Source organism: Colletotrichum acutatum (assembly GCF_030867785.1).
Source record: "Colletotrichum acutatum strain CBS 112980 chromosome Unknown BDZ83scaffold_72, whole genome shotgun sequence".
Classification (NCBI taxonomy): domain Eukaryota; kingdom Fungi; phylum Ascomycota; class Sordariomycetes; order Glomerellales; family Glomerellaceae; genus Colletotrichum; species Colletotrichum acutatum.
The window spans coordinates 187,927-211,155 of NW_026849066.1; the positions used below are offsets into that span (position 1 = coordinate 187,927).

The 23,229-nt window shown below is 52.1% G+C and overlaps 10 protein-coding genes across 10 annotated transcripts; 5 read left to right on the forward strand and 5 right to left on the reverse strand.

The window, feature by feature from the left end:
• Positions 1-438: 438 nt before the first annotated feature.
• Positions 439-2,145, forward strand: BDZ83DRAFT_793995 (uncharacterized protein; the record flags this gene model as incomplete). The annotated part of the gene is made up of 5 exons (XM_060515795.1): positions 439-730; positions 786-1,060; positions 1,113-1,283; positions 1,343-1,498; positions 1,581-2,145. The coding sequence occupies 5 exons, from the start codon at positions 439-441 to the stop codon at positions 1,728-1,730; spliced, it is 1,044 nt and encodes a 347-aa protein (XP_060363020.1). The 3' UTR covers positions 1,731-2,145.
• Positions 2,146-4,124: 1,979 nt separating this feature from the next.
• On the forward strand, positions 4,125-4,478 carry BDZ83DRAFT_653521 (uncharacterized protein; the record flags this gene model as incomplete). The annotated part of the gene is made up of 1 exon (XM_060510626.1): positions 4,125-4,478. The coding sequence occupies one exon, from the start codon at positions 4,125-4,127 to the stop codon at positions 4,476-4,478; it is 354 nt and encodes a 117-aa protein (XP_060363021.1).
• Positions 4,479-6,806: 2,328 nt separating this feature from the next.
• BDZ83DRAFT_581928 (NADH:flavin oxidoreductase/NADH oxidase) lies at positions 6,807-8,532 on the forward strand (the record flags this gene model as incomplete). Its single annotated transcript, XM_060505504.1, has 5 exons — positions 6,807-6,905; positions 7,068-7,496; positions 7,614-7,766; positions 7,839-8,394; positions 8,483-8,532. 5 exons carry the CDS (start codon positions 6,807-6,809, stop codon positions 8,530-8,532), a joined length of 1,287 nt encoding a protein of 428 aa, XP_060363022.1.
• A 246-nt stretch (positions 8,533-8,778) lies between these two features.
• On the reverse strand, positions 8,779-10,965 carry BDZ83DRAFT_753970 (uncharacterized protein; the record flags this gene model as incomplete). The annotated part of the gene is made up of 3 exons (XM_060514420.1): positions 8,779-9,382; positions 9,441-10,033; positions 10,102-10,965. 3 exons carry the CDS (start codon positions 10,963-10,965, stop codon positions 8,779-8,781), a joined length of 2,061 nt encoding a protein of 686 aa, XP_060363023.1.
• A 2,152-nt stretch (positions 10,966-13,117) lies between these two features.
• Positions 13,118-13,950, forward strand: BDZ83DRAFT_581993 (GINS complex protein-domain-containing protein; the record flags this gene model as incomplete). Its single annotated transcript, XM_060505511.1, has 2 exons — positions 13,118-13,231; positions 13,315-13,950. The coding sequence occupies 2 exons, from the start codon at positions 13,118-13,120 to the stop codon at positions 13,948-13,950; spliced, it is 750 nt and encodes a 249-aa protein (XP_060363024.1).
• A 119-nt stretch (positions 13,951-14,069) lies between these two features.
• On the reverse strand, positions 14,070-16,746 carry BDZ83DRAFT_410192 (uncharacterized protein). Its single transcript, XM_060502909.1, has one exon. The coding sequence runs from the start codon at positions 16,470-16,472 to the stop codon at positions 14,325-14,327; it is 2,148 nt and encodes a 715-aa protein (XP_060363025.1). The 5' UTR covers positions 16,473-16,746; the 3' UTR covers positions 14,070-14,324.
• Positions 16,747-17,174: 428 nt separating this feature from the next.
• Positions 17,175-18,297, reverse strand: BDZ83DRAFT_627791 (uncharacterized protein). The gene has a single exon (XM_060508657.1). The coding sequence runs from the start codon at positions 18,130-18,132 to the stop codon at positions 17,239-17,241; it is 894 nt and encodes a 297-aa protein (XP_060363026.1). The 5' UTR covers positions 18,133-18,297; the 3' UTR covers positions 17,175-17,238.
• A 414-nt stretch (positions 18,298-18,711) lies between these two features.
• BDZ83DRAFT_581969 (aldo/keto reductase) lies at positions 18,712-19,912 on the reverse strand (the record flags this gene model as incomplete). Its single annotated transcript, XM_060505508.1, has 3 exons — positions 18,712-19,288; positions 19,384-19,737; positions 19,803-19,912. 3 exons carry the CDS (start codon positions 19,910-19,912, stop codon positions 18,712-18,714), a joined length of 1,041 nt encoding a protein of 346 aa, XP_060363027.1.
• Positions 19,913-20,926: 1,014 nt separating this feature from the next.
• On the forward strand, positions 20,927-21,832 carry BDZ83DRAFT_732289 (uncharacterized protein; the record flags this gene model as incomplete). The annotated part of the gene is made up of 1 exon (XM_060512891.1): positions 20,927-21,832. The coding sequence occupies one exon, from the start codon at positions 20,927-20,929 to the stop codon at positions 21,785-21,787; it is 861 nt and encodes a 286-aa protein (XP_060363028.1). The 3' UTR covers positions 21,788-21,832.
• Positions 21,833-22,324: 492 nt separating this feature from the next.
• Positions 22,325-23,087, reverse strand: BDZ83DRAFT_581991 (helicase; the record flags this gene model as incomplete). The annotated part of the gene is made up of 2 exons (XM_060505510.1): positions 22,325-22,436; positions 22,492-23,087. 2 exons carry the CDS (start codon positions 23,085-23,087, stop codon positions 22,325-22,327), a joined length of 708 nt encoding a protein of 235 aa, XP_060363029.1.
• Positions 23,088-23,229: the final 142 nt, after the last annotated feature.

A 23,229-nucleotide genomic window follows, 5' to 3' on the forward strand; every position in this document is an offset into this window, starting at 1 on the left:
GCCAGTTGGATACTGGCATCACTTACTTATTTCACGTCGTAATACGAGATACTCTTCGAATCTAACTGTTCAGCATCATGTCCCCGCCGATCCACTTGACAGGATTGAGAGCCATCATCACAACTAATCCAGGCCTTATGTTGGGTCACATACGACATTCAAGCAGGACGATCATTGGTGCATTCCGCGTCGCTTGGGACAAGACTGCAGGCCCGCGGATACTCCCATCTCGATGATCAGGCTATGGTAAGTTTGTCAAAGTTTCAGCTAAATTCGAGAACCTGGAGAAGTTGCGCACCTTCCTGGTTCTGCACTCGTGAGAGGTACGTGACTATGTCCCGACATCATCTCGCAGTCGACGTAACCTCGTGGAATTCTTTTCGACGACAAACACATTTGGAATTATCCAGTTTCAAGGGAAAGCAGTTGTCATCCACGATGTCGGTCTCAGAACACCCAGAGATCGATGGAGCCTTGGTAGAGGAAAGACTCACAAGTCTTGGAGACGACTCGGTGGCTCAACTGGGAGTGACAGTAGCACTTAATATTTGCGATGATTACGTCCCGTGCGGAAAGTCTGACGACACCGACCAAGTGTTGAAGATCTTTTTACGTCGGCTCGAGGGCAACGGCCTCACCACTCTTGCGGCGGAGGTTTATCTGTACCAAAATGAGCCAGACAAGCTCCGTGCTCTCAGAAACCATTTAATCGACGCGCTGCTTAAGCCTAGTGAGTACCAAATCATCAGTATGATACGTGTTCAAATTAATAACTGACCTAACAGTGCTCGCTCGTGGGAGAGGAAAGGGAGTCATCTCCCAGCCGGTGGATGAAAACGCCCAGACTGAGATAGAAAGCTCCTTGCACGAAGTTGAAACAGTACAGAGAGACGAAGTTTTGAGACGGGACTGCCTGAAAAGAGAGGGTGGGAAATGCATCCTCAGCCAATATTGGTCTAGGTCATGGGAGGAGCGCCCCTCTGAGGGAGCGCAATGCAGCACCAAGTGTGCACATTGCATTCCTTTCTCTCTCTCCACTACCAACGGTAGTTATACCCAAGTAGGTGTCCCTGTACAAAACTAGTGACTAGAATGCTTACACTATGCTGTAGACGCTAAATATTGCCACAATTTGGCATGCGTATCATCGATATTTCACCGACCTCAAAGGAGCGATTGCTTCTGATAGCATAAATCAGATCTCAAATGCGATAACGTTGATGGACACGCTGCATAAACAGTTTAGAAGGCTGGAGATGGCTTTCAAGTCCACAGACGTCCAAGTAAGTCCTTCAATGAGCTGTAATTTGGGAACATCTATGGTTCTAACCTATTTACTTAGAATCAATATGCCATCCAATGGTTCGGTGCCGGCGAACAATTCTTTCTACGATGGAGCCTACCTTCCACAGTTCAGTTTAGTGCGCACAATGGCGATGAGAACCTGCCCAACCCAGCATTTCTTCGCTGTCACTACATCTTGGCTGAGGTTTATAACGTAAGCCCTACAATCTATATCCGTGAAAAGTCTATTCCAAAGAATAGTACTTCAGATATCACAGGGTCTCACTAGTCTATAGGACATGAACTTGCAAAACCATTCCCTAAAGGTACTTCCGATACTCCCACCTGACGAAAAGATGACGCAGAATGACGCACTATCATTCATTGGTGGTGCGGGAGACCAACCCGTAGAAGCGACAGCTCAGGACCTGCAGCTTGAATTGTGAACATCGTTTAAGGGCTAGGCATGAAATACTTGACATTGATACAGATGACAATAAGGGAGTGAGAAGCATTACTGCTCATGCAAGAAGGCATTTCGTTCTGAGAGGTTTATCGCTGTCTTAAAGAACTACTTCGTTCGTGGGTGCTGATTAAGTCTACGTTGTAATTTGCTGAGGCTGCGGTCCTGGATTTATTGGTAGTTTAAGGTGATGCTGAAAGACTGATGGGCCAAGGTATCTACGGCATCAAAATCCCTCAACTGCTGGACGCCCTGGCACTGGTTCTAAGCGCAACTGAACCCAGTGCTAAATACCCAACAGCGTTTTCCTTTGTCAACAATGCTCAGGTCGTGATCGACCATCGGAGTCTCACATCTTTGAGTGACCTGGCGAATAGAGTTCCTTGGAAAGAAGACCGACGGATGAGATGTTACTTTAACTTGAACAACAGCCAAAGAGCTGCAGCCAGCACTTCTTCGGACCAAGGTGCCCTCTCTGCACTCTTAAATTCTGTGACTGCCGACACATCCATCTTGGGTTCGTCGAAAGCCTCGAAGTTTATTGCAAGATACATTGTAGTATAGTCGTTTTACTTGCTGTTGGCGCCGGTTGAAGATAAGAAAGAAACTGACGTGAGTATGTCGCTTCAAGATGCCGGACTCGATAGCTTGGTGGCGGTAGAAATGCGCGGGTGATGGAAAGGGGTATTCGGATTTGAAGTCAGTGTTTTGGAAATCCTCGGCATGGGTAGCTTGTTAGCTCTAGGAGAAAGAGCAGTGAGGAGGTTGAAAGAGCTTGTGGGGGAAGCAGGAGATGAGCGCCAGGAGCTCGGCGAGAAACATGACACTGAGTGATACTTGAAGCTGAAGATGCCTTGATAGTGTCAGCTCTCAGTCTTTACCTTGTGCTGGGACTACAAACTACACTTTTGTTATGTAGTCTGGTATGGACGGTCCCCTGGCTAGAATGCTCCAAGTTATCCTTATCACCCGTGTGAGCAACTTGGTGACACAAACGACGGCAGCGGCGCTAGCCGTTACTTTTCCAAGTATCTCTGCTTCGGGCTGCGATTCAACTCCAAGTGTAGAATGCGCAGTGCAGCGAGACTATCCGTAGGTGCCACATGCGAACGCGAAGGGCCTCAGATTGCTTGAAACACCCGGCCTCAACTGTCATTCCTGTGTGCGGAAATGCAAAGCCTTGCTTTCATGCGAAGTTTCGCGCCTTCCGTGTTCTGCAAGATTGCTTTGGCGGGAGTGTGCTGTAATAATGCGGCTGCACATCAGATAGCAAGAGACTGGCAGTTCCTGATATGTCTTGTTGGACCTCAGTTGTAGTATCTCAATGCGCCAGATCGTATTGGAATCTCCGCCGAACCTCCGCCGAATTCCCGCTGGGCTTTTTACCGTGCCGCCGTGTTTCTCCCGGACTGAGACCCACATCATACGTGGTCCGCTTATCCGTTCAACCCCGAGAAAGGAACCAAGGACTGTTCGCAGCTTTTGTACACGCGAAAGGGTTAGTGTAGAGTTCCAAAACTAGTGTTAACCGAATGGTCTAAGTTTCCTCAGACTCCGCTCAATTTATCATAAATTCGGTCTGCAATTCCCCTTTCCGATGCCTACGGAGTATTTGGCACCATGTAGCAAGTTCTTCTTTGGCATGCTCACCACATTCAATGAGTCGATGGTGTTACGTATTCTACTTTACAGAAATGAGTGTCTCGACTCTTTCTCAACATTGGCTTGATCCTATGATTGGCAATCATTTTCGAAGAGGGCTATGATTAAAGAGCCATCCCTCCACCATCTAACGTGGTGACATACATATAATCAGCCTCAAATTCAGTCTTCCAGGCCAAGCAATGCGCAATTGCTTTAGATACTTTGCTTATGTTAACAGCGAGGCGCTGGAATTGTTGATTCAGCGGGACTGGCTGTCGACTCAAGCCTTGTTGATCAGCAAGTAATAAGAGATGCAAACATCGACCTACCATTTGAAGTCTATTACACTCTCAAACACCTGCATCTCAAAAACGCAAATCGCAGCAATGCATTCTTCAGATCCGGTCAACTCATCAAGCAAATTATCCTATGGAGGAGAGTCAAATGACAAAAACGTAAGTCGCATTGCTGAGAATTAAAGTTGTAATCGCTAAGTTATTGATCTAAATTGTGAAACATCTGCTTGCCTACCTAAACTACTGCGCAAGTAGTAGGCTTACTGTGCCTTGACAACAGACTCGGGATTTGATCATGGACTTACCGGCAAGACTCCGATCAAGGTCTCCAAATGCGACAAGTCTTTTTTTTTCCACTCACCGCACGCCAACCTCGATATTCGCCATGTATTCTCACGCCTCATTCTCCGTGTGGATGTCTTGCACCCAATGCCACCATGTCTGTCGCCGGGTATCGTACCCTTCAACATGCCACTCGCCACTCTCAAAGTGAAGACCACTCCGGCACTCGCGTCCAAAAACTCCATGTTGTGGTGACCAAAATCTCGGACTCGAACCCCTTTTCAACCTTGTTCACTGCCGGACCCTCTACCGAGGATGACACCCCTGCCATTGCCCCAGTTGGGTGCCGAGGTCGGCACTTCACGCACAAGCATTTCATCCTAACATATAGGGTACTGATACGCACGTCCAGCTTCACCGGCAGTATCGGTGTAGATAAAATTGCGTCCCAAAATGCCGCTGCCAAGTCGAATTCGGAGAGTGTTGCATTAGAGTTGATCGGCTGCTGACAAGCCCTCGCTTCGTCGTCTTTTAGGATTTCTTCTGCGGCGGACATTGTCCGAGCGGCCGCCGGTGGGCTTGCATATCCCTCATGATGGCAATGCAAGGATATCCATTAACTACGGGGTATCGACAACCAGTCTCTGATACTTGCACGAGGGAATCACCGGTAAAGGCACCACACAGTTTGCAGGTACTTTCTGGCGTCCAAGCAAAGCGTTCGAGGCGGTGAACCGTTATTGAAGCTGCGCGTCTTCGCCACAGTCTTCCAACCTTTTGACGAAAACGCGGGCTGGTTTCTTCAGGAATCTGGATAACAATAGGTGCAGCATGTATGTGGGGATGTTGCAGTCGGTGAGCGAGGGTGCTACGTCTACCTCTGCGCATCCGAATAAGGTAGTCAACTGTTGTCGTAGATCCTTAGCAAAATGCGCATACCCTCAGGGAAGGTGTTCCTTACAGCAAATCTTGACAGTGATCCAATATGAAACGGCAGACAAAGGCCTAGAATTCGTAAACGAGTCAACAACATCTAGTTTGATCTAGACGCATCGATATGGATCACGGACATGGGACGAGCGCTTAGGTTCTCCAGTCTAGAGTGCGAGTGTCAAGGGGAATGAAAGGTTCAACCCAGCCATGCTGTAGGCGAGCTGGCACTTTGAGTTTGAATCAATCGGAGCATTTTGCTTCTCGTGACTGCAGTAGCATTCGAATACTAACACAGTTCAGAGACTGTGACTAGGATTTAGGGAATGGGCGAAGAACCACTCGCTACCAGAACTCGGTCTAGCATCAGAACTGTTTGAGTGATGTTGGGCTGTTCAGAGGCATGACGTTAAACAAAGGTCGCGCACATGTTGCCCTCCCTCCGCTGTTGTCTCCCTGCAGGTGTACAATATTCGCACTTTGTAACTGCGCAAGAGTCCTATGTGCCGCTGTTCTGCCTGGCAATTTAGCGAAAACCGTAAGATTCGCAAATGGACCCAGGGTAAGTCTAATACCCAATGGCGGCTTCGTCCATCACGATATGTGTTCTTACTCTTCGTTCTCAGAGTGTGTGTTCCTTGAGAGATCGTAAGAGTCTACAACACATGTTGTGGACTACTTTCGGGGCCCTATCATCTCAAAGTTCGTGCTTGTCTTTTGACTTTTTCACTGAGTTGAGAAGTTCGAAACCTCCATTCTCATGCTAAATTGAGAATGAATAGAGACAGAACTTTAGTGGCGTCAGTGTACTGTTATCCGTACACTGTAGTACAAATACCGACTATCTGGTATCAGTGATTAGTGATGTCCTGGACAGTAATCATGCATGGCGCTCGAAATTACAGCCCAATTTGACCGAACCTCGGCCGCTCAGCTGCAGCCACAGCTAGAAAGGGGCATGAAGTGCCTATCAACGAGAGCAATGGAAGAATTCACCATGGAATAACCGACATTGAGCCGCTAACCCCACGATCGGCGACTGAACTGACGCCGCTTGAGACTTTGTGGCCGTGTCCTAGGGTGGTATCCGCCGTGTCGGCGAGTCGGCGAGACCACCGTGGGCAACATTAGACCGCGTGTCGGCAGGGGTTCGGATCCTTCTGGCATGCAGACCTTGGTCAGCGATGGCCTGACGAACCGGCCACTCAGTTGCAGGCACTACGGTATCTCACAGTTTTGAGACAATTTTCGAATTACCGGCTGGTGCCAGAGAGGCAAAAACATCTCAGACGACCCGCACTGGCTTCGCCAACAGGTACGGAATAGGTAGCGAAAGCGCGAGAATATCAGGGCTTTGTGCTTGGGGATTAAGTCATCATTTGTATTCTGTCATCCCGTATTTCTGTCCCACGGAGGCAGGATAACTTTGTCGTTGGTAAGTTGGTTATGTAAGGTACCCTGACTAACAAGCGCTTGTAATACTGCTTGCACAATTCGTGCGCATTATGCAGTCAGCGTAGGACAAAGCTATCAGTCGAAAACGGTATGGTCTCGGCCAACTATCAGAGTACACATCGGTGTCGCAAGCAGCGCAAAACGCAATGAATTAAGCCGATTTCTCAGCGAACCACCGACTTACGTCTTTGGCGCGCATTATGACGGCAATTACTCAGCACCGAGCGGCTCAACAGTTCATCCTCTCTCGCCGACATTTGGTATTCTTGATGCTTTGAAATGTACAATACTGAAGTTACAATGCCGTTGTAGAGTCATCCATATAAAGTCCAACCCCTTTTTGATCCCCGTCAAGGTTTGTCGTTCACAAGAAGCACGGACAGAGAAAACAATAATCGTAAATTCCTACTCCGATCGCAAAGCCGAATATAATATCATCTCCACTCAACAAAATGACAAAGGTCGAAGCTCCGCTGGCCGCAGACCAGGCACCAGTTCCCGGGGCATTGCAAGTCTCAGACCCCGGCTTGATCAACGAGGGAGCCAAAAATGTAAGACCCCTAACCCCCAGCGGTGGCAGGGAGAGGTGTTCGTTCTGTGGGATGCCATGCTGCCAGCACTGAGACGGTGACTGCACCGCGGACAATCCTCCGCGAGACCACTGTCCAAAGCTCACAAAGTGCCGTACGTATACTGATTAGCCCGGATGAAAGGTTCCGTACTTCACCCCCATTCAGGACCCAGCCGCCGGGACTGCCAGGGACCCTCAGCCAGACGGCACCCTATTCTCGCCGCTCAAGATCCGCGGCCTGACGCTGCACAACCGCATCATCGTGTCGCCCATGTGCCAGTACTCTGCCGACAATGGGCACATGACGGCCTGGCACAAGACGCATCTCCAGAGCTATGCGGTCCGCGGCGCCGGGCTGGTTTTGACGGAGGTCCAGGCTGTGGTGCCCGAGGGCCGCATCTCGCCCGAGGACCTGGGGATCTGGGATGACTCGCAGCTGGTCGCCGCTAAGGAGGTCATTGACTTTGTCCATAGCCAGGGGGGGCACATTGGTGCCCAGATTGGCCATGCCGGCCGGAAAGCGAGCACCGTTGCACCTTGGATTGACCGTAAGGCAGTGGCAGGCGAAAAGGTATCTACTTGGCGCAATGAACCCCCGTATCCGCGCTTTAAAGAGCTTCGGCTTCGTATGACACACACTTGTGCGTGTGACAGTGACGAGCACATAGCTAACACAAAATGTTCACAGGGTCGGGGATGGCCCAAGGATATTTACGGACCCTCTGCCGTAGCGTACAGTGATGACACCTACGTTCCCAAAGAAATGACCTTGAAAGACATTGAGACTCTGAAAGCGAAATGGGTTGATGCCGTTAAGCGTGCTGTCAAAGTCGGATACGACGTAAGTTTCACTGCCGGGGGCCCCAGTTAATCACTGTCTTTTTTGGTTTCCAGCTGTTGAATTATTCTGCAGACCATCGAGATCCATGCCACCCATGGGTACCTGATCAACAACTTCCTCTCACCCACGTCCAACAAGAGAACCGACCAGTACGGCGGCAGCTTCGAGAACCGTTCCCGCCTGCTCGTCGAGCTGACGGAACTGACACGCGCCAACGTGCCCGACGACTATCCGGTTCTGGTGCGTCTCGCCGGCACCGACTATCTGGAGTTTGACCCTTCGATCCCCCAGTGGGACATCCCTCAAGCCCAGAAGCTCGCCAAGATCCTCGCAGACAAGGGGGCAGATTTCCTCGATATCTCCGCCGGCGGGCAAGATGCGAGGATGAAGGTGGTTCCCGGGCCAAAGTACCAGGCGTATATAGCGGAAGCTATCCGGAAAGCCGTTGAGGACACCGGTACCCTGGTAGGGTCCGTCGGCGGTATCGCGACGGGGGAGGACGCCACGGAGGTCTTGGCGGACGGCCAGGCAGACGCCGTCCTCGTGGCCCGGGCGTTCCTCAAAGACCCTAACCTGGTATGGACTTGGGCTGACGAGTTGGACATTGACGTCCATGCTCCTAGTCAATGTGAGTTGAAGAGTCTCTCCATTTTCTCCAACCCCAAAGAGCGTTATTTTCTCCATAAATTAGACTTTGGCTAAACTCATGTTCCCAGACGGTTGGCCTTTCGGACGCACACGGACCCACAGACCAAGCAAGCATTGAGCTCTGAATTCTTGGAATCATGGCTTGGCCTCATCCACATTTCCGTGCCGTTTCCGAGGATCGAACGGTCTTGGTCTTTTAGAATAGGATCGAACGGCTTCAGGGTGTTGGGTAGTAATCTTTTCTTTCTCTATATCCGTAGAGTCCCATGAGTTGAATCATTCATAGATGATTGAATTTTGTCCCATCCTTGTTTTACGCCGTTCTAGAAGTTTCATTGTTCCCACGGATTGCGTCATCCGCAATTCATATGTCTTCGCCATCATCAGACGGTGGTTGATGCGGATGAGGATGCTGGTGCGGATGCGGTTGACTCTGACCGTGAGATTGTTCAGTTGGCGACTGATTCCAAGGAGGATAACCCAGCGGCTCAAGTGCTTGCTGAGCTGCAAAATAGCTGTGACCACCCAAGACTGAAGCATCTTGACCAAACATTTGCACGTCGCCTAGGATGTCGTCGACTGTCGCATTCTCCAGTGAGAGGGAGGCCTTTCCCTGCGCCGTAGTTAAGGCCTGGACTTGGTCTAACCTCTGGGCATACCACGCTCCTTCGTGTGATCTCTGCTTGTGGTAAAGCATAGCCTGGTCGCATAGAGCCTCGATGACTCTCCAAGCAGCAAACTTGCGCATGCTAATGTCCTCGTTGTTGTGTCTCCGGAACACAATGTTCATTTGCCGCCATGCTCGATCCGTAACCGGATGTTTTGGTTGTTGAGCGAGACCGATGAGAATATTTGAAATCGTGAAGGGTGTCGTCGGCCATCTGTAGATCCAGCCACAATGGTTTTGGAGAGCCACTGCTTCACCGCGCTCTGCTTCCTCTAGAATTTCCACACACTCTTGATAGAATCTAGCGATTATGAATGTGAGTAAGTGTCAAAGCCTCTTGGGTTTACGTTCTAACCTACCCCGATCGGAATTCAGCATCTTGACCAGCACCGGTATGTCGAGCCACAACGGTTTCAACTAGAAGTCGCATGCTCCTCATACTTGTTCTGAAATATGATACAATTATCGCATGGCTTGCAGAGCTGCCGTCAACGTGGGATATAAACTTAGCCTTGATAAAGTTCTCAGTCTGGTCAATTATCCTATTCAGCTCTTCCGGGCTCGTGTCGTTCCTCCTTCGCGTTATTGATTGCATCGTCTTGAACAGATGCTGCCGTATCAAGACAAAAGACATGTCCGTGATTCCATCTTGATCTGGAGGGGCAGAGCCTGGTTTTGCAAATCGATTTGGCATCCACTGACTGTCGTTTGCATTCTTTGCGGGCTGGACGTCGGATATTGATGGCAGGCCAGAGTCTGCGCCCTCCAAATTGTACACCGGGTTGTCCATGATTTCGAAGTGAGTCCAGACCCGGCGTCTCATATTTGCTATCCAGGGCGAATAGCTATAGTGACTCGGATCTCGGTGCAGTCCAAGTCTTGTTCCAAATCGGCCAGCTAATCCGAGGAGAGAAACTGCGATTTCTCCATCACCCGTGATGAATTTCGCTTGCTAGAAAAATTAGCAAAGACTATCTTCAGAGTTGTGAGTGGATGGTAAGGCAAAGTGGCGAAACGAACAATATGATAGAGCAGAGCAAAGAAAGCCAAAACCTTCCTACTCCGCAAAATGTCTGCTCTCTCGAGGGCTAGTTGGGTAGCTTCCTGCAGGTGTCGAAGGAGATCCTTTTTCGGTTTGCCTAACCTCTCTTGGATAAGGTTTGCCGGCAATGCCGCAACGGTCATGGCTTGGGTTGCAAACATGCCTGCCTCCACGTCTATCGGGATTTTGTGGACGCCCACTCGGAAATCTGTGATTTGCTGCCGCCAGTAGGACTCGTGGACTATTCGAACGTAGGGCTCAACATGCGCAAGGAAAAGGTCGGTCAAGATATCTTCCTTCTCGGGTTCAAGGTGTAGATGAGAAAGATCGGTCAGAACGGGTGTTCGACCAATAGGCCAGGAAGACGGACTTGCGGGATTCTTGCCCGTCTTATCCGAGTCGATACGGAATAGGCATCTCGGCTCGTAGACAACGTCTTGGAGGTTGAGCCAGTAGTCGGGTCCAAGATAATAGGAAACGTTCTCGTCGTAAACCTGCATTCCAGGATCTCCAGCCAGGGACTCATCTCGTTCGTGGTAAAACTCGCCAAAGTGGCTTGTTGCTGGACTCGCAGACGGAAACGAGCTGCTAGTCGCCTTAAGTGATTCTCCTCGAACAGACATGCCCTTCATCTCCTCGATCACCCTTTCCAGTCGGTCGACTCTCTCCTGCAGCTGCTGTTGACTTTCGGGGCTGGGGATGCCGGGCTCCCTCTGGGGATCGTAGACACAAGAAATGCCATGACGAACACAGTTGAGGCATGGCTTGGCCTTATCGCAGCGGACCTTTCGACGTCGACATCCGTTGCATGGTTTGTTGAAGTTCAACAAATTGGACGACATGGTTGTAGTTGAAAAAATCCCTAAAACTTGAACAGGCAGACTATCTGCTCGGATAAACCACAAGCGTGCTGACAAAAGTTTGACGATGAGGCTCTCTTGGGCGTCGGTGGGGAAAATTGGGCGGACAAGCAGTCTCTTTCGGGAAGGGATGCGGCGCCGAAGCCCTAGAAGGCTCGTCTGGCGCCGGTCCGGATTTCCCGAACGACAGTAGGCCTCAGCTAAACGATAAAGCAGTCAGGAATCGTAAGGCACCAACAAGAGTGCTTGATAATTGCTTCAAAATTGCCCACATATCCGAGCGTGGGCTGGACTCGAGAACGAGAACGGGCAGGGCCCCTCCAAGCGGGAAGAGTGGTGATGGATTCGTCCGTGTCACTGTCCCGGCTCCGAGCGCTGATCAAGACGAGGGTCGGTTGCCACGTGTGATGATCGATGTTAAACGTCTGGCGATGATGAGGATAGAACCAAAAAACTCCACTTCGGTGTGGGAGAAGATGGAAGGTCCAAGAGGAGAAGACCACGTCAGGGCCACCGCCTTTACTGCTGCAGCTGAAGTTCCAAAGAAGGCGCCTGCGGCCGAACAGGCGGATCTGGGCGGCCCAATCCCGCTACGAGGGGTTTTGGAATCTTAACGAGGGTCGAGGATGACAGTGGGGTACTCCCGTAGGTCTGTACTCGGAGGAAGGGCTAGAGCGGTTGGGCGGTGCCGCGACGGACGCTCACTGCAATACCCTTGCAATTTTGGGCTTGTGTGTCTCTCTTCCTTCTTCCTCTTCCTTCGTATTGCGCTATTGACTCTTGCTGTATGAATCAACGTGCTTTCTTAGCGGCCTTTGAGCAGCGAGTCGGAGAATATGCAGTGACTCGTCATCATGACACCCAGATAAAATCAGTTTAATCGTGGAAATCCGAATGGGCCTATCTGTTGGTCTCGGAGCCCGGTCCCGAGTACCACGGAGGGTAAAGGTTAGGGCGTGGGCGGCTGCGGTCTTGCGGCAGCCGCCACGGAATAGGAATCTAGATCGTTGCTGTGAACGATTGGACAGTTCACTGACATAATCCTCCGGATGGTCGATGGAGCCTCCAGGTGACGGAACGGCAATGCAATAATGAACTCTAGATGGGACGACAGGGCCGGCCCAACCCGCTCGAGACAGTAATTTAGAACTTCAAAGTTCGAGGGCCATTGGGTCGAGTGGTTAGGTTAGGCGACGCGGAGAAAGAAAAGAAGAGTGAGGAGAGATCTGCAGCTGTAGGGTTGCAGCCGTTAAGGAGCAGAAGTCCCCTTTCCCTAGTAGATGAGGTGACACAGATCTCTCAGGGCCGATTAGCTAAGGTGATGTCTCAGGTGAGAGAGAGAGAGAGAGAGAGAGAGACCAAGGACGTCAATACCTGTGACCTGTCGCACTTGTTCGAATGGGTATCTCTTCTTTCACGCGCTATTGGCGTGATAGAGCGGATCGAGCGCCGATTGGCGAGAACGAGAATTTTGTTGTTTACCTTGTATTCGTAAGGTATCCGCCCATTTCTAGCTTGGCGCGGTCATGGATATTTGGTAGCACAAAAAGTAAAAATAACGAGCATATGTGGAGAGTCCAGATTCATCCAACATTGCAGTACCACCTCTCCAGATATTATACCGCGGCGGTCCGGACGCGCCTAGAATTGGCCAGCCCGGAACTTTCAGCTGGTCAAGGCAAGGAACAACCTCAGCTCTTATGCATCCAGGCCCTTTCACTTATCGCCCAGCCTTACGTAGGGCGCATTACCTTATCTCAATTCCATCGCGCCTGCCCTGGGGGCCTGGACAGCTGGGCTCCTCCACGACCCTGGTAGACGGCTCGGAGGACCCGGGCTGAAAGTGGGTCTCCCCCGGGGATAGGTGGGGCCACAGACCTAGCGCAGGGTGGAGCTCTGCCCGGTTCCCCGATCCAGACGGTACGTACCCTTTTGCTATCAGCACCTGGCCCCTGTCGTCAAAAAGCCCGAGCTCTAAGCCCCTCCAACCGAAGCGGGCCGGCTGCTTCCGTGCGCAACCCCGCGGCGCCGACGCACCACCAAACTGGACGCGTCTTTTGAGGAGGGCGATTTGCAGCTTCAAACTTCGACGGGGGCTTGCTGCAGCGACAGGTGTTGTTTGCGAAACCCAACAATGGCCTTGCCTCTCCCCTCGGGTCTCGTACCCACCGAAGTGGCTTTTCTTTGCGAGATGGAGCTCGTCACAATCGTTCCCCGCCAGCGGCTGGAAAGCATCGATCTTCTAAGCGTAAGGACAGAGCAGCCCCCTTCCACTTACCACGCGACGCGTCGCGGATAGATCCTTCTGCTAATTCTCGATGCTTTTCCCAGGGTGCAACTCCAGCCTTGCGACCCCCGGCACGTGCCAACTTACCTCTTTGGCTGGCACTTCTCCTCAAGAAGCAACGACGAGCAAACATTGTTCCACCCCAGTGGCTCCATCCAACCTCCCTCGCCAAGATCGTACACCAAGAAACGACACTCAACCCCGACGCCTTCTCTGCTCCCCCGCCACCTCCTGCGCGCGGCGACGCAAGAGGCAATGCCCGTCGAGTAGGCGCGACCCTCGACGAAACCCTGTCACCGCCCTTCCTGCCCTCATGTACCGCCGACGCGCCCCCGAATGCGCTCCCCTACCACTGGTTCGAGCTCGCCGAGGTCCTGCTGGCACACGCATCCGACGATATACCCTCCACTTCCGAGGTGAGGTCTCTCCTCAAGGATCTTCAGGAGGTACGATCTGCCAAGATGCGCAAGAGTACGCAGGACCTGTCCGATGGTGTAGGCGGTGTCATGAGTCTGCGTGGAGTTGGAGCGATGGAGCTGGCTGAGAGCCGCGGCCTCTTCCTGGGCGTCATAGAGGGCGTACGGAAGATTGGCGCCAGTGCGGAAGCCAGTAGGCGTGAGGAAGAGGAGGAACGAGGCAGTGGGGACGGCGATTACGACGAAGACGAAGATATGCTATGATACCCAGCGTTTCCAACGCCAATACAACAAAGAAGAAGTTGCGCTCCTGCGCGGATTGCGTCTACCACGACCCTCGTACGAAGTGGGTATGGGGAGGAGTCATGTCGGTTTCAACTATGCTTATTGTCCCAGTGCCACGAAAATCACGCTTCTGATCCTGTCATCAACCCATGAGAGGACACCCGTCCACAAGCATGGCAAACACTCTTGATAGAGGAGAAATCACCATGTGGTAAGATACGCACACATGGTTCATATTCTTGCTAGTCATGTAATGCCTCAGTAAGGCAATGTCAATTCGAACAAAATCTACGACTCTAGGACCACATCGTTTAAACATCCCGTTACTTTTCTAAATATCCTTCACATTCTCCTTATAACAGTTTTGTCTTTTTCGCAGGCTTCACTACTGCTTCTTCGAGCGAGCTGCCTGGTCTCTTTGCTGTTGCCCACTTGTCTGAAGTCTGAGAATGTAAATCCCGGGGGCTTGGGTAAGGACATATTTGGCGATATTGGGTCCGAGGGAATTTGTTTCTCGCCGTCGGCACCGCAGTCTTGCCCGAGTCCTCCCTTTGTCGCTTCTGTGGCCTGGCTTCGTCGTCTTTGGTGTGTTCTTCAGACCTTCCTCTCTTCCCCGCAACATTCTTCGCCTTCATTGCCACGAGGCCGTTTCCGCTTCCTGTTGCCGAGCCCGTTTTGCTACCACTTGACTGTCCGTTCTTACTTCCCTGAGCTATAGAACCTTGCCCGCCACTCGAACTTGACGGCTGCTGCTGCCCCCCGGCAAATGGGTCCGGAGAGTGGCTGGGCGAACGATTGCTCCGAGGGAAGCTTGGCGAGACACTGCTCGGCGAGGACTGCCTCGGAAGATTCGACTCGCTGCCTTGTCCGCGGCCCATTTCGGGTTGACCCTCGGTTTCGTCGGGTTCGAACATCGTGTAGTCGGGAAGGTGCATCTCAGAATCATCGTCGTCATCCTGATTGCCCTCATAGTCACCTCCGACGTTGCTACTCTGGTCATACCGGTTGTCACCGTCATCCTCGCTTCCATCATACTCTCCCCTCCAGTCTGGATCTCCGCCAACCGAGCTTAGATAGTCCTCCAAGTTGAGAGTATTTTCTCCATTGTCGAAGGTGTGGTCTGGGTCAGGCCTCTCATGAACTAACATCTCCGTTTCATCGTCGCTGCCATAGTGGACGATAGTACGTTGATGCGGTTCATCTTCTCCTTGAGACTCTTCGCTCCGTGGATCACGGAAAACTTCGCTACTCTCCGACTCGTCGCTGCCCATTTGAATGGGATCCTCGTTCTTCGACCCCTTTCTTTCTTGAGGTGTCTTTGAAGGGGTGAACATTTGCTCAGAGTCTCCTCCGACCGACCCGGGAGCTGATCTCCTCGACGGCGTGGCTTCATCGGGTGTACCTTGGTCGCTATCCTGTGGACCTTCTAGGTCACTGCCTTCGCTTCTTTGAGAGTTGTCGGTCTGCTCCTCATTGTCGTCACGACTGGCGTCATCTTCGGGTTCTTCAGGCTCGGAGCTTTCTTCAGGCGCTTCGGGATCGGAGTCGGTCTCTGCATTGTTTTGTGTTGCGTTCTGCTTTCCCTTGTTCGTCTTCTTCTTCTTCGAGCTTTCTCCATCACTGCCGTCGCCGGGTGAATCGCTGTCGGATTCGCCTGCAGATGGGCCGACGGGAGAGTCCGAATCATTGCTATCCGTACCGTCTAGGCTCTCTGCAGCTGTTGCTGTTCGTGTTTTTGTTGTTTTTAGCTTGATCTTGATTTTTGTTGGCCTTTCAGTCGGAAGGGGCGTTCTTGTAGGGCGTTTTGGTGGCGTGAGAGCCGATGAAGGACCCGCAGTATCATCACCAGATTCATTATCTGATTCAGCCTCAGGTTCCTCGGCAGATTCATCGCCTGATTCAGCCTCAGATTCGTCGCCAGATCCAATGCTAGTTCCATCGCCAGGCCCGTTACCTGATTCGGTCTCAGCTTCATCCCCAGATTCGTTACCAGATTCATCCCCAGATCCAGCCCGAGATTCTTCTTCAGATTCATCACCTGACCCAGCCTCAGGTTCTTCGCCAGATTCGTTGTTAGGTTCATCTCCAGCTCCACCGTCAGTTTCAGGCTCAGCTGTTTTGTTGGGTTCATCATTAGATCCATCATCAGGTTTAGTCCCAGGCTCACCACCGGGATCGTCATCAGATTCATCTCCAGAGTCAGCATTACGGGGAGAAGGCATCGGTGGCAGGACAGGAGCAGTGGGCGGCGGCGGAGCAGGTGGTGCTGGAGCTTGAGGCGGTGCAGGAGGGGGTGCCGCCGTCTGCTGTCCCCTTCGACGCTGGCGCACCGGGCGCACTAAAACATGGTTGCCCTGGGTGTCGTATGCCTCTCCTCTATCGGTGAGTCCTTGCCAGAGGTTGGGCTGCTGTTGTTGATTCCGAGTCTGTCGACGAGTATATCCTGAGGGAGGGATCCAGGATTTCGGAGGGGCCGTGCCGTTGTCTTTCTTGGGGGGCATCTTATTGGGTGCTAATGTACGTCAGCGCCGGAGCGTAAGTGATGGATGGAGATCGTACGCGAAAGGGGAGGATGATTCTGTTGAAATCGATTGGAGGTTAAAATTGGCGTTGGAAATCTGATTGGAAACTTGGTTGGAGATGCAGTGAGGTCTGGGTGAGTTGTTTGGTTTAGGTGGATGGAATATGCTGGTGATGGGTTCTTGTGAGTCGAATATACAGCATGTTTTCTAGAATATCGAAGTCATATATATACCAAAGTTCAAGTTCTCAGTCAGTCTTGTCGCCCATTGTGCAATTACTTTCTTCCTTTCAGTTCTCATGTTTTCGAGTCTTTGACACAGGTGACCTGTCTTGTCTGGCTTACAAGGTTCTTTGGAGCCTGTGTCTTTCATGCATTTGTCTGGACTTGGGCCGCATTGTTGCTAAGCAAAAGATAGGCGAAATCAAAGGTCTTTCATCATACGACAATGAGAAAAACAGATATTCGCTCAGATGTAGTGGTTATCTGGATGCCTCTGGTGATTTCAACTCAATTGACCTGGTTGCCTGTGAGTCCCTGACGCGTCATGAGATGTGATTGGCGGTTCTCGGCCAAGTCAATTCGCCAAGTTGACTACACAACCCGGCCTCGCGACTTGGAGTAGATATTGTAGGTTTTCGATCATGTCTTCGACACCAATTCATTCAGAGGAAAAATGTGATTCGAGTATCAACATGAAGGGTTTTCTAGAAGACTCATGATCCTATGCTAATACATCTTCATACCTATGAGACGGGAAAGATTTCATCTTCTCTTACATCCATGATGACCATATGCCCAGGTGCGTGTCCCATGACTGTGCCCTTGATATCGGCTCTCATCACAGCCTCTTGTGGCGTGACCCCGCACCCCCAGAAGACGGGCACATACTCCGGATCGTCATGCCCGAACACAGTTTTCCCGTCCATCTGCAGCGCTGGATCGCCCCAGTGAGGCTTCGTGATATCCGCTACCCCGATCCTCTCGGCCCCATCCCATCCCCACGCGATCGGCTCCCCGTGTGTCGCCACAAAAGGCCTGGTGATATCTCTCACTTTCTCAATCTCCGACACCTTATACGGCCTCATAGAAACTACATATGTCGCCGCCTTGAAGACACCAGCCGCGCAGAGTGGGATGTTGGTACGATACATGGGCACGTTGCGGTCATGCGTCATGTGTCGTGGCGTGAGTCCAGACTCATTGAGAGCCCTCTCGAAGCTGAAGGAGCATCCGATCAAGAAGCCTACGTGGTCACCGTCAAGCCACTTGTCTTCCACGTCTACGGGTTCCCATACGCCGTTGACTGGGACGTGCTTGCTATCCTCATAGACACGGTATCGTGGTGAGTCGTGGCGCAGATCGATGTTTGTGGCTACCGGTAGAATCTTGTCACCGTCAGGCGATCTAACGTAGGACTTGAGCTTCTTGAAGTCCCCTGGACTTGACGACTCTGCGAGGAGGGGGCATGGTACTGGGTTGCGGTGGCAGAGGAGACGGAAGTCATCGGCGTAGCGTCGTGGAAGAACAATGAGGTTCGCTTGGAGATATGTTGGGGCTTGACCGGCTGTAGTTGAGGCGAAGGTACCGGAGCGGCACGCAAGTCGAGCATCCTCACCCGTCTTATAGATAGTAGCCATGGTTCGTTGGTGTTACGAAGTTGTGGATTGTTTCAAGAGGATTGCGGGAGAGTTAGGTTTCACCCCAAGTGCGATATCAAGAGGTCGTTTGGTGAGATTTAGTAGCAATCTCATGGAGCAACAATCTGTCGAAGTTGCATTCCCAGGCTGATAAGACGAATATCGACATCAACTGATTGATGGGCCCAAGCGCGCATAAGGTAGTTCGGCCAAGTCACTTATCAACCGGCGTGTCGGTGACCCACTCCGATCTCCGAACGCAAGCCGGCATCGGCCTTCTTCCCCGAGGGGAACTCACAAGATCTGTCTTCGCACATGAGTTGCATTCACGGTATGAGCGAGTGTCAATATGACCATTCCTCCATATCCTATATAGTTAAACTAGCTTTGTGTGGCTGCAAAAGAGGGTGCTTCATTTCACTTTTGATCAGTGACCTTCATCTTCTTCCCCAGATTTCGGGGCCTCGGAAGCTGGGGCCGGTGACCCACGCCGACTCCCGGGACAACCCCCCCCCCCCCCATGCGCGCCCTCCACTTGCGGCATCACACTCATTGAAGGCATCGTGGCATCCTCATTCTTCAGAGAGCAGGCGAATCAGAATAGTTGCCAAACGCTGCACCCCGATCACCCTGCACATCCGCAGCAGCGACCAAAGCCCTCAACTCACTCTCCTCCTCCTTGCCCAACACAACCTTCAACGACCCCAAATTCTCCTCCAAATACTGAATCTTCTTCGTCCCCGGAATCGGCACCACATCCTCCCCCTGCACAAGCAGCCAAGCAAGCGTAAGTTGCCCCGCAGAGCAGTCGTGCTTCGCGCGCCCGACGGCGGCGAACTCCTCCACGAGCTGCGTGTTCTTCTTGAAGTTGTCACCCATGAACCGCGGCCTCTGGCGGCGGAAGTCGCCTTCCTCAAAGTCGTCCACCGACTTGTAACGGCCCGTCATGATGCCACGGCCCAGGGGCGAGTAGGCAAAGGTCGTGACACCGAGTTCGCGGCACGTCTTGAGGAGGTTTGTGCCGGCGGGGCCTTCGATTTCGAGGGACCAAGGGTTGTATTCTACCTGCACGGCTGAGATGGGGTGGATGGCGTAGGCGCGGCGGAGGGTAGTTGAGGAGCACTCGGAGATGCCAAAGGCCTTGACCTTGCCCTCACTTCACGTACGTTGTCAGCTAGCTTGAGCTACTCAAAAGGTTCAGGGCATCATTCAGGGATATGGCGCCCAGTATCGGCCTAGGTTCAGGCTCACTTCTTCAACTTAACCATCTCCTCAATCGTCTTCTCAATGGGCGTGGTCTCGTCCAAGCGGTGAATGTAGTACAAGTCAATACTCTCGATGCCCAGTCTCTTCAAGCTGCGCTCGCACGCCTCGCGGCAGAACTTGGGCGAGCTATCGATCCTGATGTTGAACGTTCCGTCGTTCCTGATCTCCCCGCGCAAACCGAACTTGGTCGCCAGGAAGATGTCGGCGCGGCGCTCGGGGTGCAGCGCGAACCACTTGCCAATGAGGTCCTCGTTGTCGCCGTAGGCGTCGGCCGTGTCCCAGTTCGTGGCGCCGAGCTCCCAGGCGCGATCCAGGAACGCAAGACGCTCTTCGTCCGGTCTGTGGAAGAGATGGACTTAGTTCGAGATGCCTCTCTGGCTACTGGCTGATGCAAGGCCACGAACCCAGGTTTGCCGTAGGCCACGCTGAGGCCCATCAGTCCTACGCCGAGGGCGGTGATCTCAGGGCCGGTCGTGCCAAGGCGGCGGGCGGGGAGGCTTGCTGGAGGTGCCATTTTGAGATTCTCGGTGTTGTTGTTTGGCCGGTAAGGCAGTCAAGATTATTTGGTACTAGATTTGATGAGAAGGTCGACTTTACTTCAGAACAAGACCTTTTCATCATCGAGAGTGAGGAGCGCTTATATAGTCTATGGCTCTCTCGTAAGAATTGCCCTCTTTTGACTTCTGATCCATGTCGTCGAGGCCATGATCGCCAGACCCGTAGCTGCACGATCCCTGAGATCGAGCGCTAAACTCCGTGAACTTGATCTCGTTGCCGGCATCATGCATAGACTTCGATCGCACACGGCATGCACAAGGACCCTGTCTCAAAGGCGGTGACTTGTACTTAGTCAAGTGAAAGCTCTAAACTGCCTCGGCATCGAATTCGACTCGAACGGAATGAGACTAGTCAACGAATCAGCGGCCCAAGTAGACCTCGAAGAGGCAGGTTTGGTGGTGCTGGCCCGCGATCAATACTTATATCCGGGCATGCGGATGATGCGGCCGCTTCGGCCGCTCCCTTCTCATAACTCCGGTGACATCTTCCTCGGCCAACTTCCTCGTAACTTGTGCTGGTGGGATGCCTTTACTGGGTATCTTCCGACAGAAATTCTACGAACGAGGCTTTGTTTACACGTTGCCCAAGTCTGGTTCCTTCCTTTGGCCATTGTAAGTTAACAATCATCCCTTGATCGAGGATAGCCCTATGATTGGGGCCACCTCGGAAGACCAAGATCGTAATGCTTTGTCCAGATCGTGCTGAAACCATCCTTGAACACCAAAGCGACTCAAGAATAGCTCTACTGGCCAGATGCTTTGTTAAGTGACACTTCATAAGCACGGGTCGATCTGCAATTCAAGGAGCACACATCCCTGTAGCTTACTCTTCCTGTCGACCTCATCCCGTCCGGACACAAATAGAAGAGTCTCTATTACGATCAAAGTCACCCGGTACGTCCACTCAACCCATCATTTTTCACCAAGACTTCAGCCCATCATCTCTTACCGAGACGTCGGGTATTACAATCATGACGGCCTCAACAAGCCCTTTCTCTCTAGCCGCCCGCACATTGTGGCCTCCAACCCTCCTCACCGCAATCTTCAGCCTCTCCATCACACCCCTCGAAAAGGTCTTCTACCGCGCAGACCTCTCCATCGCATACCACGTCTTCGCCGCAGCCTCAATCCACCTCTCCCTCACCCTCAACGCCGCCATCGTAATGACGCCCCTCAAGATCAATGTCCAAAACATCAAGAGGAACGAACAAGTCTTCTCGCAGATAGGTATCCTCAACCGCTGGCTCGTCGAGGGCTACCTCCACAGCCTCTTCCTCTTCCCCAACCTCTTCGGCCCCATCATTGTATGCTGGGTCCTCTTCGCTGACAACAGGTACCTCGATAACCTCGCCCATCTCTATGGCTTCGTCGTTGGGATGCTGCATGCGCCGCTGCTGCTGAGCTTGGTTGTTCGTCTTGTCGTTCACCTTGTCTTCCGCATCCTTCGGTGGATTGTCGCCAGGATGTCTTGGCTCGTATGGATGGCCTCGCATTACATCCCCCAACGCCCCTGTGAATCAACCCAGAAGTTCCTCCTGGCTCTATACATCTGGCTCGAAGAGCTCCCTGGTGAGACTGGGGCTACCATCGACAGCAAATTGCTCTTCACTGAGTGGTTCTTCCTCCAGCTGGTCGCCGGCTTCGCGTGTACTAGTTTAGCCTGTATGCTCTATACCATGATTGTCGACACGTTCCGTCCGTGTTTGCAAGGTTACGTCGTCCATCTCACTGCGGAGGTCTTGTTGTATGTCGGAGACTTCATATTCGAAGTGGGCCGCTGGATTGAGGGTCTCGTGGTGAAGCAGAGTGTTTGGGAGGATATGAACTTGTGAGAGTGTGAGGATGCCCGCCGCTGGGCTCGCTTTGTGCAACTTTCTCCTTTTTCGCGCCTCTCATTTCATCATTAGCTTCTGCCGTGGACACACTTCGCGGGGTCATAGACCAAGAAGAATGAACAAATACTGGTGTTATTTCAAGCTATCTTAAGCAAATCGTCTGATCAATCCTGGGTATCAAACGCTAAAGGTACATAGTACAAGAGTGGGAACCGGTCGTCATCTAGAGAATGGACAAATCCAATCCAGAATACATGATATGTGAGGGGTGCCCTATATTCTAGCAAAGTAATTTGATCCGTGGCCTATGTTTAGCCTTCGGCAAGTATCCACACCTTTCCACAACATCATTCAGCTTCATCTGCTGATGCTTCTGGTATATAGTCGCTCACGGGATTGTGCTGTTCCCTGTGATTTTGGGTTCGATCGACATAGGTGTGGGATCTATAGCAGCAGTGTACACGCTCTGCCGAGCAAGTCTCTCTCTCGCCAGGATAACATCGAAAGAGGACAAACAGAGTAGGCTGCAGCCCATTAAGCGGCCGACTGTCCAGCAATGGTGATGCCGTCGGAACTAGTCTCGATGACCTTGTAGCCGTCGGCGTTTGCGGTACCCTCGGCTGCCTTGGAGTACGCCTCGTCGCTTCTGCAGGAAATGTTAGGACTGTTAATTTCTCGATGAAGGCCACTGATAAGCTTACCTGTTGCATAGAACTTCGAGATCCTTATCACTAAGAACCTCGTGATCACCGGAGTACTTGAAGATCTGACCATCCTTCAGCAGCAGAGACTTGAGAGTCTCGCCGTCGAGGTCTTCCTTCAGGTCCATCTTCTGGCCCATTGTTTTAAAGGATCCCTTCTTGATGATCAGCTTTTCGAGACGACGCTTGGCGTCAGCGCTCATGAGAAGCTCCTCCTCAACAGTGCCCTTGGTGGCGAGACGGTAGACAATGACGGGGCGAGTCTGGCCGATCCGGTGGCAGCGGTCCTGCGCCTGGAGATCCTGCTGCGGGTTCCAGTCACTGTCAAACAGAATCACAGTGTCGGCACTCGCAAGGTTGATGCCTTGACCACCGGCGCGCGTGGAAAGCAGGAAGATCTTGAACTCGGGGTTCTCGTTAAACTCCTTGATTTGATCGCGGCGACTTTCTTGAGAGACGGATCCGTCCAATCGGCAAGCCTTCCATTTCCGAAGCTCGCAGTAGTCTTGTAGAATATCAAGTTGAGTCTTGAACTGGGAAAAGATCAAGACCTTGTGGCCCTTGCTGAACAAGACAGGAAGCAGACGATCAAGCATCAACATCTTGCCAGATGATGTGACAATGCTCTCGTCAATGGGAGGACTACCCTCGTAGCCCCAAGGATCGAAGAAGTTGTGCGGGGAGTTGCACACCAGGCGAAGTTGCATGATGGGGTTTCCAAGCTTCTTGGTTGACATC